The sequence below is a fragment of the Marmota marmota genome, unplaced genomic scaffold, assembly GCF_001458135.2.
Source record: "Marmota marmota marmota unplaced genomic scaffold, marMar, whole genome shotgun sequence".
Classification (NCBI taxonomy): Eukaryota; Metazoa; Chordata; class Mammalia; order Rodentia; family Sciuridae; genus Marmota; species Marmota marmota.
In genome coordinates, this window is record NW_026000170.1 from 524,465 (window position 1) to 536,505 (window position 12,041).

General features: G+C 46.4%; 1 protein-coding gene across 2 annotated transcripts in view; it reads right to left on the reverse strand.

The window, feature by feature from the left end:
* Window positions 1–12,041, reverse strand: part of Slc4a5 (solute carrier family 4 member 5) — a 126,298-nt gene that overhangs the window by 70,955 nt on the left and 43,302 nt on the right. For both annotated transcript variants that reach the window (XM_048787375.1, XM_048787374.1), the window contains one exon: window positions 7,814–7,943. In XM_048787375.1, the coding sequence (XP_048643332.1) occupies window positions 7,814–7,866 (53 nt within the window). In that variant the 5' untranslated portion in view covers window positions 7,867–7,943. The remainder of the gene's footprint in view (window positions 1–7,813; window positions 7,944–12,041) is intronic.

Here is a 12,041-nt window from a genome sequence, read left to right on the forward strand (position 1 = left end):
TTCCCAGGATATAGATAGTCCTTCCCATAACCTCCCATAATTTTAATCTGGGCCACAGTGATGGGACAGTCAAAGTTGGGCAGATCAATCTCTGAAGAATTTGGAATTGGGAATAAGGAACAGGCATCCACTGTGGGAGGATCCCTTGAGTAGATGTAAACATGGAGGCTGAGGCTGGCCAAAGACAGAAGAAACCAGCAGCAGAGGATAAACAAAAAGTCCTGAGAGAAGTAGAGAAAGAGGGCAGGCACTGGAGAGATCACTGCCCCTGAGTGCCATGAGGTTACTCCAGCATAAGTTAGCTGTGTGGGAGTCAGTTACTTGCAGCCTAAAATGTCCTAACAATGACAGTGACATTGCTCTCCTCCTTGAGCATCACTCACGGTTTCTATGAGATCACTTGAGTTTAGCTACAGGAACTAAGACATGGGCATCAAGACAGGAACATTTGACTTGAGTATAAAATACTGTTGCTGAAGGATTTTCAGGGGACTGTTTCTCTGGCCTCTGCTATGTGACAATTCTAAATCTGATAAGGTGGGAGACACCGGCACCCAAATCAGTGTGTAGGCGTTGTTTTGATCCTAAGTTGTACGAACCAACAGCACAAAGATATTTTTGAGACAGCAAGAGAAATTTGGTTCTAGTCTAGATATCCACACACATTAAAGAATTATTCTCAATTTTGTTAGGAGAGATAATGGCATTGTGGTTATATTTATATCAGAAGTCTGATTTTTATAGAGATATATACTGAAATGTTCACAATGCCTGGGATTATCTTTAAAATGCTCTAGCAAAATAAAGCAACAAAACTAAATTCCTAAGAGCAAACAAAAAAGGTAGTGGAGATGAATAAATATTAATCACTAATAAAGCTGAGTGATAAATACATGAGGATTTATTATATTATTCTCTCTACTTTTTGTGTTTGAGATGTTCCATAAAAAGAGATATGTAGATATGGCTTTGGATGGATGGATGGATGGATGGATGGATGGATGGATGGATAGATAGATAGATAGATAGATAAAAAATAGGCAAGAAAATTAAATGGAGGTTTTGGCATGCAAGTGGTCTGATGGTAGGGTTCCTCCCCTCAGGACAACTGCCACTGAAGGAACTGTCCAAGTATGCCTCTGGTTGTGTCATCCTCCTGCTAGCCACCCTCCAGGGTTTCTGAAGAGCTGCCAGTCACACTTTATCTAGGATGAAGATGTGAATGGTCTAGTCTCTCCTCACTTAATTAGACTTCCTATAACACTTACTTGCCAACTAATTCAATCTTACCATACTGAGCAACCATGTGTGGCCTGTGTCACTGCTTGGCTGTCACCTTAGGCATGGACTGGTGCTTCCCCAGCCTGTCTGCAGGACTTTGGATTCCTCTTGTGTGGCCCTGTCTTAAGCTCTGCTAACTGTATGTGATCACTAAGTCCCTGGGGGAACAAGAGTGCCTTGATAACCCCTATTCTGTGTGCACACAGCTAGCAGGTGAGGGCCCTGGCTGGAACCCAGGGCCTCTCAGGCCACAGGCATTCTTTTACCTGGGATTTGATCCAAGTTCAGATTTTTTTTTTCTTCTTCCCTTCATCCTCTTTTCTTTCTCACCAGGGATTGAACCCAGGGGCACTTAACCACTGAGCCACATCCTAACCCTTTTTTATTTTTTATTTTGAGACAGGGCCTCACTAAATTGCTGAGACTGGCTTTTAACTTTCAATCCTCCTGCCTCAGCCTCCTGAGCCGCTGGGATTAACAGGCATGCACCACTGTGCTCGGCTCAGATTTATTTTTTAAAATCCCTGCTAGCCTAGCATAAGCCTCAGGTGTTAGTGTTTAGTGAAGAAAGAGGGAAGGAACCAAGTTAGATATTGGATATAAAAGCAGCTTGGTTATGGCAAATAGCATGGTAATTCAGACCAGTAGGTCAGCCGAAGATGGAAATCAAGTAGCCTTCAAAAGGCTTTCATCTGACTGCAAATCTTCATGCATAACTCCGTTACAATGAAACCAGACAGCCATGGCCATGGGGCTGGACCTGCTTCCCTGGCTCAGGTATACCAGCAATCCATCTGCTCTTCTACTTCCCTCTCCTCAAAGCAAAGTGTCTAGCCCACAGTTCTCTCAACTCACTGCAAGGAGCCCCTCCACCTGCTCCCAGGACCTGACTCCATCCAGTAGCCCTTTTAAACAACTCTCTTCTGGTCTCTTCCCATCAGCATTAAGTATGTTCAAATCTAACATCCCCTAAAAAACAAACAAACAAACAAACCTCTCTTGAGCTCATGCTTATGTCTCCAGAGACTTCTTTTGTTCCTGCCCTTCACAGACAGACATCTTGGCAGAACTGTCTAGCTGAACCACCTTCTCCTTCTGTCTCTCTTCTCAACCCACTGCTGTCTGGCTTTTGCCACCTGAGACTGCTCTCCATGCTCTACCCTCTGTATACTCTACAGTTCCTCCCCTCCTTGTGGGCCCCTCTTTCCATTTTGAATATCTCACTGCCCTTGGTTTTCAAGAGAAAGCCCCTACTCTTTCCCCTTCTAGCTCTCAGTTTTCTCCCTCTCAGGCTTCATTCTCTTTCTCTACCCATCCTGAAAGTCTGGGGCTCTGTCCTGGGCTCTCTTGTCACTTCACAGACCCTGGGGGTAGCCCTAGACTTTTCTATGATTTGATTTCCATCTAGATCTGATGCTTCCCAGTTCTCTGCCTCTGTACTGAACTCCAGACCTCGATGTCCATATGATGACCTGCTAGACAACTCCATTTAGAGTTTCCTCAAATATAACTTACACAAGATAGAACTCATCATCAACCAGGCCCCCAAACAAACAAAACTGCCCAACACGTTAAAACCTTACTACTCTTTATGTTTCCTAAACTACTACCAGGAGGTATCCATTTGCTCAGACTGAAAATCTGGGCATTTCCCTTGACTATCCTTCTCCCTCATATGCCACATGTCACCAAGTCCTTCCAACACTATGTTTCAAGTTCTATCTCAAGTACATCCCTTCTCTCTATCCCCATTGCCAACATGGGGTCCAGGGTTTCATTATCTCTTCCCTGGATCAGCCTCCTAGCCAAGTCTTGCTTCCTTTTACCATTCTCCACACTAAAGTCAGATAATCTCTCTCACATACATACGCAATTCTGCCCCTTTCCTAACTAAAACCCATCAGTGGCCCTCTAAGTCTCTCAGCTTCAAGTTCAAACTCCACAGCATGGTGTGCATAGGACTTGCATGATCAGTCTCTGCCCCTTGTTTTCTAGTCCAGCCACAGGGAACTTCTGTCTATTCCTCTATGTGTCTGCTTATCCTGGCCTAGGAGCCTCTTCCCCTTTTGCTGACCTCTCTTACCTAACTCTGATCCATCCTTAAGTTCTCAGTGGGAACACCTCTTCCTCCCAGAAGCCTTCCTCAGCCCTTCCTGCTTGAGTTAGATGTACCTATGCTGTGCATTCACAGCACACACACACCCCCCCCACTTACCAGAACCTACTTATTTCCCTGGGTATCCAAAAGAGTCCAAAAGAGCAAGGCTGGCATTGCCCTGGCCATTTTTCTTTCTCTAGCATCTGGCCCAGGGCTTGCAGATAGTAAGCACTTAGTAAACATTACCCAAATGAATGAACAAAGTTTGTTGACTTCTGCACTGGGAGCTCTCAGCTGTCTGCTCTGCTTTAATGTAGGGCCCTATAAGGTTGATTATGGAGCAGGTGGTGGGGTGAGACACTGGAAGGCAGGAGATGCATTCTGCCTCACACTGAGAGGGAAAAATGATCCTAAGAGGGCATTACACAAGATCTTGAATGGGAACAGATTCAGAGTTGAGACAGGAAGTACAGGCTTTCTCCTCTATCCTGTATGGAGTGAAAAAGCATCTCTGCCTACGTGTGGAGAACCATACAGGGCTTTTGAAAATGTACTGCTCTGGTTTGGCCCAACTAAGCTGACCCACTTCTCATGCACTTCTTTCTGCTCTTTTGTTGTCATTGTAGAATGTTCTCAGTACTTATGTATCTCATAAGAGCCTTCTGGCAAGTTCACACTCTTGGTCTGCTCAGAGCTAAGGCCAGAACAGCTTGGATTTGGAATTTGCTTTCAGAGCTCTTAGAAGGCTTTAAGCTCTGGTTATTTCTGAGTAACCCCAAAGGGCCCTCCATACTTGGGTGGGTTCCAACCCCTCCCCATCCCTCCCCTTACAATCAGGCAGAGGTGGGCTTGATAGAGGAAGGAATTCTGGGCAAATTGTTTACTCAGGGTGAGGACTTCACCCCCACCCCACCTGATCCAGCCCTCCCTTTAGGCAAGGTCATTATCAGCAAAAGGCAAGCTGCATTTCTCTCATGGGAATGCTAAAGAGAGAGTTAATAAAAATCTATCTTATTAACAGCCTGACCTACCAGCATTGATCACATTAGAAATGACGCGGCACACACAGTCCCCATTATGTGCACGGGGCAAGGCTCAGCCGAGCTCAAAAAGCCACTTAAACCCATGCAGGAGTGACTCCTTCAAGGGCCTGAAACATCCCCCAAACTAATAACCCCGACAAAGCACCGCCAGGGAAAATTCCTTGCGGATTTGAGATTTTCACTCTTTTAATCTCCTAACTCAATAAAGCAAACACTCCCTGCAACAAATTAAATACTTTTATTAAAGGGTTCCCTCCCCCACTCTCTTTGATGTGGATATTGTAGGACCCTGAGAGTCTTCGTGGGGGGATGTCTCCCACTCTCCATCATTGTCCTCTGTTACTTCAAGGAGGCCCAGAATTGACTAGAATTTTCTAATTCTTGGATTCTGCAAACTTCTGAGAACTCTGGCTTCCCAGAGGTGGGTCCCAGAGTCTGCTAGCTCAGGGAAATGCTTCCCATTCTTTTGATAGTGTGATAGGCTCCAAATAGGTCTGACTCAAGCCCCTCTTCTCTCACAGTTTTCCGGGAGGAGGACCCAGACAAGTGGTCCAGGCCACAGTGGGCCTTTTAGCCAATGGTCAAATCCTTCTGACTTCACTGGGGGTTTGCTGGTCATACCTTGAAAAGTTAGCTGGAGAGATGATTACAGGAGGATGGGGCAGAAGTAGAGAAAGGGAGTCAGGTCTGGAGGCCCTCAGGTGTTCTCCTCCACTGCCTCCAAGTTGGCCCTCAGCCAGTCCCCTCTGGGATCTGCCTGGAATTGTTTTCAGCCATTTGTACTTCTGGTCACCACTCTCTTTTCAGCATGGGTTTGAGCCAGCTATATTGAGGCCCTTCCAGGGTCTCCTCAGATGCTGTCCTCAGAAAGTTTGCCTTGCAGAAAAACCTACCACCTTGCAGATGGTACCTGCCAGAACACTTTACAGTTTAAGAGGAGCCTCTTAGAACATTTTCTTCTACAGTTTATATCAGTTTCAATGCTTGGTCTGTGGTGCTGGGGGCACTATGCATCCAAACAGGAAGAATAGAAACAGGCAACAATAGGGTCTCTGAGGGCCCTGAAGCCTTCTCAGCAAGGGCTCATGGGTATGTGATAGTCCCACATAGTGGGTGTGATCCTTTCGGGCAATTATTCCGGGGGTGGGGGATGTTCTGAGTGTAGAGCTTGCCCAGGGTGGGGAGAAGGCACCGTCTATTTTCTAGACCTCTGAAAGACACTTTTCTCACTCTGCACACACTTTGAGCAGAAGAGACACATGCACAGGGCTTCAGGCTTTGGCCCCAGGCCCTCACAGCCACAATAATCTAGGTTGGGCACTGGTCATTTGAAATATCCTGCCCCCTCTTGTCAACTCTGGATAGATGGAGTTCTAGGGTTGCTGGGCTTAGCAGCTGTTCCCATTTATCTCTAACTCTAATATTAAATTGCCTTTAGACCTGCCTTTAGTCCTCCTCTGAAGTCAAAATAGAATCCCTAGAAGTTGGAGAGGGGCAGGGAAGTGGCTGAGAAAATAAGGAAAACCCAACAAAGTGTCTAAGCCCTCAAGCCGGGGAGTCAGACAGGCCTGGGCTAGAATCCAGACTCAGCCACCTGTGTGCTCTGACCCTTGGCAAGCTGCTTGTCCTTCTTCACCCCCGGATCCTATCAATAAAACAGGAAATAGTTTCCATTTCATCAGGGTCACTGGTGTAGCTTGAATGAGATGAGACTGTGAATCACTCAGCAGGTAGAGTTCAATGAATAGGCTCCTGGTACTGCACACAGGGCTGGGCCCAGCTGTGGAGCAGGGATTCATTCCTCCCGAGGCCTGTGGGGACTTGCTAGTCCAGTGTGGCCTTTTTCCAGTTGCCCCAGGGAATCCCAAGGATGTTGAAATCTGCTGCTTCTCACTGCACAGCAACTGCCCAGGCCACTGAGGAAGGTGGGTGAGGGAGGAGCCCAGGCTACAGTTGGAGAAAGCTGTCAGGCCCTGGGTATCACGGTGGCCGCCACACAAAGAGGCCCTGGGTATCATGGTGGCCGCCACACAAAGCCAGTCCTGGGCACAGCTGGGAGCTAGTTCATGCATTCTCAACAGGGCACTATTGCCTTCCAGGAGGGAAAAACCGGTTTTTAAGAGAATGAAAAAAAAAATGGTAGCTGACACTAACCATTAGTGATTTGCAGTACTCCAGAGCTCAAATATGACCAACATTATTCCTTAATATTTAATGTCTCTCATTAGAATAAACTAAAGTTTAATTCATAAAGTTAATTAAAATTATTTTCCATCCTGGGGGAGGAGGGGCATATTCAGACACACACACACACACACACACACACACACACGATTGAAAAACATCAGGACAGACTATCTTTCAGACCCTCTTCACATTCCTCCCATTGTCCCTCCTGCTGCTCTTATCATTTCCTTCCTTTTTCTTGGGCTTTTTGGAGTATGTGACACTGTTGACCAGGCCAGTTCAATTCAGGGGCCACTCAGTGGCAGGCACCAGAGACATGGGCAGCACTAACCACTCCTTACTCTGACCCTCCCTCAGCTCCTGTGACTCCACCAAGCACTTCCCCTCCAGCCTTCCAGGTCTCCTATTCTCTCTCCTTCCCCTGTATCTAAAGCTCTTTCTGCACCCCCTCTTTCCTCATGGCTCCACCTCTGAAGCTCATTCTACTTGTTCAGCCAAAAATGCTATACCACATCTTTTTTTTATTTTCCCCAGCAGCCCACTAGACCTTTCCATCTGGATTTTCCCTGCCACTCACAGCGATTCCATCATCCCAATAAATGAACTCTTCACAGTACCTGTGAGGTTTTGGGTACCCTGGTGCCCCTACTCCAGTATGGGTCCCATTCCCACAAGAACCTCTAGAGGCTCTGGCCTATAGAAACAGTTTATTGCTGGAGGAAAGAAAGGTCAGAATTTTTGCAGCCAGTACCCACCACACCCCCAGCTCCTACTTTACAAAATGAATTTTACAATCATTCTGTGCATAGCACACATTCTCCTTCCTCCAGGAAGCCCCCGCCCCACCCCCACCACAGTTGCTTGGTAGTTTCCCTTCTGCAGCATATACTTTCAGCCATTTGATATTACCATTAAAGAATATATGTTCTTTTATTATTCTTTCAAGGTCTCATGGGTGACTGTCCTATCTTCCCGCTTTTTATTTCTTTAAGGATAAAAACAAGTTTCTGTTTGCTCTTTAATATCCAATACAATTGTGGACCCAAAGGATGAAAGGCAAGAGAGTATGTGTGGTCCAGAAAGTTCCCTGGCAGACTCAAGATGCAAGGTGTTACTCCCACTGGGAGGGTCAGCCCAACTGGGTCCCTGGGGAATACTGCAGTGGGAAGCCACCCTCTATTTCCCTCCTGGGGCTCCACCTCACCTGGCTGACTCCTTCCACTCCATCTGGTCCCCGTCATGTTGCAGAGTGTCCATCTCTGTGAAGAGAGTGGGGTTGGGAGCCTCATCTTCCTCCCCCAGGATGTCCTGGAGCTGCTCAGCAGCTGGAGACCCTGAAAAGGAAGGGTGGGAGGGTGTGCTGAGTGCCCTGTGGAAGGCAGGAGGGCTACAAGACCAACAGAAATGGGGCAAGAGGGCTGGGTTGAGGCTCAGCGGTAGACACTTGCCTAGCATGTGTGAGGCACTGGGTTCAATCCTCAGCACCACATAAAAACAAACAAATAAAATAAAGATATTGTATTCATCTACAACTAAAAAAATGATAAAAAAAGAAATGGGGCAGGAGTCAAAGGAAAAGGAAAAGTATGTCCTGATTTAGTAAAACTAAGTCTAGCTTCTGGATGAAGCTGAATTCACATTACTTTGGTTGGATGTGGGTAAGATAAGGATTTGGTCTGTATTTAGACTCAAGAGTCTGGTGGTTGAACAGTGGAGAAGGATGGAAAATAGCCAAAGTCAGGACAGCAGCAAGAACCAAGAACAGAATAGAAAAGTGAAATATGCTGTAACCCAACTTGATCCTAACAAACCCAGGAGGGTCCTTTTTTTCCAAAACTGACTGGTTTGACTAACTCTTTCAGGAGCTGACTACCTCCTGGAAGGTGATCATTAAGAGGTAGTTAGCTATGCAAAAGAACATGTTTGCACCAATGTGCCACGTGGGCCACTTTCTTCATTGGCAAGGTGGGCGTGTTCTTGAGTGCCCAGCCTGACCCCCAATGGATCACTGGAAATTGCCATCTGAGTGTCTCCTCAAATCTCAGTGACCTATACTGAACATGCACCCTTCCCAAACATTCCTTCCTTCCTTCCTTCCTTCCTTCCTTCCTTCCTTCCTTCCTTCCAGTGGCAGAAACAGATAATAAATAAGTAAACAAACCCATAAATGACCTTTTCAGATAATAATACATGTTCTGAAAAACAAAACATGACCAGGGAAGCTACAGGAGATAGAAAGATCATGAAAGGCATTCGAATTGTGATTTAAAAGATGAAAGTGAGCCACTTCCACACATCTGGAAGAAGAGCATTCTGGATGTTCCAGACACCCTGAGATAGGAATGTGCCAGTCTGTGTGGCTGGAACACGGTGAGCAAGTGGGAGAGAAGAATAGCAAGTGAGAGAGAAGAATAGCATGATGTGGAAGTGGTGAGCAATGCCTTGGCTAAAGGCATCTCTGTCCCCTCCAATGCACAGGCTAGATACCCTAGGGTTCTCATCACCTCACCTGTCTTTCCCTTATCTCCACTTCCACATTAGAATTTTCAAGATACATCCACTCCTCCTCAACCCCATTGACCTGTCCTGATCCAATCTCCCATCAACTGCCTCCCAACCTCATCACCCTCTCCTTCCTTCCAGTCTCTCATACCCTCAGTCTATCATTCCATTCTGCCCTCACTCATTTCTCAGCAGGCCCCCCATGGTCAGTAATTTCAACTATTCTCTCATCATGTCTTTCACTTGATTCCTTCTTGACTTGCTGATAAAACCAGCCAGTCAAGGCCCAAACAAGAATTCATTGACCTGTTCTTCTCTGCAAAGGTGTCTGAGGTTTCCAGGGGGAGGCAAAGTGCACAATGGACTTCTAATCTATGCAGACCTGGGCACGAATCTCAGAGTTGTCACTTATTCATGGGTAAATTCAGTCTAAGTGAACAGGGTTGTGGGGAGGAGGAAATCATTTAAGGAGAATAAAATACCTGACACAGGGCTTAAGATGAAAAAGATGAAAGTGAGCCACTTTCACAGGTGCTTACCTCCCCTCACTGCCAATCCCAGACCTCAGGTACATGAGCCCTGCTATAGAAACCACTCAACAGTGCAAATGGAGAGGTCTACCCTCAGCAGGTCTCAAGTGCAGCCACCTCCCACTCATCCCCATCAGTTCCCCTCCCTGTACCCTTCTTACCCTCGATGCCATTCCTAACCTTTGCTCCTCTCTTTAAGCTTCTTGATTCATCTTCTACCCCACTTCACCAAGAAAATAAAGGCTATCAGGCGTGAAATCCATCAAGAGTCTTCTCTTTAGTCCTTCTGTGTCCTCACTCCTACTGCCATCCATCTTTGAACAAAAGGAATCCTTCCTCTTGACTAATATGACTCTTTCTGCCTTCCATCATCTCCTGCTCCTATCACTGCAGTAGCCACCCTCTGTCCCACTGCCTCTGGTTGCAAGGTATCACCATGGCCCAAGTAGCAACAGAGTTTGTTTTTAACACATTTCAAACATGTTCATGTAGTGGATTCCTGGGAGTCACAGTGCTCTTTAGGTAGTACCTTAGAATATCATGCATGAGTTCAAAATAATTTTACTAGCAGAAAATACTATATATCTGTATGTAGATCAAAGTAACTCATTTATTTATGTTGATTTTATTTCTAAAAGTTTCTATTATTGTTCTTAATTTATTTCCTTTTCACTGGCTTATTGATTGCTGACACTTGCTGACAGTCACAAGATTTAAGGAAATTTTATAGAAGAAAACCAACAATTGAGAAAACTCTATTTTTTCTTCAAATTGGGAGAAGACTATGACTGTTTGCTTCTAGGGACCACACACCAATTCTCCATGGGATCAGAGTTTAATAATTACTCTTTTTTTGGCAATGCTGGGGTTGGAATCCAGAGCCTCACACTAACACTCTATCACTGAGCCACATCCCCAGCCCTCAATAATTACTCTTAAAATGTAGATTTGATTATGTTACCATCCAGGGGAAAAACTTTCACCAGCTCTCCACTGCCTAAAGCCTAAGTTTCGTGATAAGACTCAAAACATTTCTTGTGATCTGGCCCTGACCTGTCTGTCTTTCTAGGTTCTGGTGTGTCCCTTACCAAGCCATTCTGGATCCCAGCAACCCTGGATACCAGCTGTCCTGACCCCAGCTCTTGCTGATCCCAGCCACACCAGAGCACACATGGTTCTCTGAAGAGGAGGGCAAGCCACCCCTTGAGACTCTGTGCCTACTACTCCATAACTCTGGAGTCCCCTTCCCCCTTCAAAGCCATGAAGAAAGAAAATAAATGGAATGACCATGGAGAGATGAGGTGGGCCAGAGGGCAGGAGGCCTGAGCCAACCCTGAATGGGGCATTACCTGCTCCCTGGAATAGCTGAGTGCTGGAGTCTCCGGCTGTCGGTGCTGCCTCTGACCCCAGCCTGTTTTTCCTGCTGTCACTCTGGCCACTGCCTCCACAAGTCCTGTTCTTCACACAACAAACTCACTTTTGTTTCCAGTTAAGCAGCTGGAGAGATGTAGTGGGAGGTGGAGAAGGAAGAGGAGGAGGAGGAGGAGGAGGAGGAGGAGGAGACAGCAAAGGAGGAGAAAGAATGTGTGAAAGAAGACTAGGGTGATGGAGAGAGAGGGCTATATGTAGAGAGAACAGAGATGTGGTAAGTGTGAAAGAGATTATGAGAAATTATGTGAGAGAGAAACACTACATTGAAAGTGAATTAAAGATACAGTATGTGAGAGAGAGAAGAGAAGGAGAGAGAGGGAGATCTCAGGTGCACTGGAAAAAAGGGCTGAGTGGCTGCAGTGGAAACTAGCAAGAAGCTGTTCCCTACAGTAGCACGGTTGGCGGCGGCTAAGGACCTGCGAGAGGACTGGCAGAGCTGCCCCTCCCTCTCCCAGTGTGCCCTTCCTCCTTTCCTGGAAGCTCCAGGACAGCCCAGGCCCCTCTCCTCAGACTCCTTTATAAAGGCCCTGGTAGGATTTGCCTTGAGACTCCTGGGGCCTCCTTAAGAGCCCCTGCCTAGGGTAAATTGTCTGGAGAGTGGCGTGGCAAGGCCTTGGGGTGGAGGTAGGGTGCTGGAAGAAGGTGTTTGCTGTGGGGGCTCAACCTTTCATAGCAAGCAATGTTTCTTCAATAGCATTTCATATAACTGCTTTCTCTCCTTTCCCAACTTTAAATGCAAACTCTGGGTCTTCTTCCTGTTTGACCATGTGAGATAAAATTCCAAAAGTTCTTATTATGTGGGTGTTTTCTGAGAGCCCATGGTTGGTGGGAACGGGTCACTTCAGGGTGTGTGGTGAACCCCACTGGGGAATTATTTTGCTCCTCTGAGAAACTCCTAATCTCCTGGGTTTAGTTCAGCAAGTGCTTACTGAGTACTTAGAATAAGCCAAGGTTGATTAGAGGTCACTG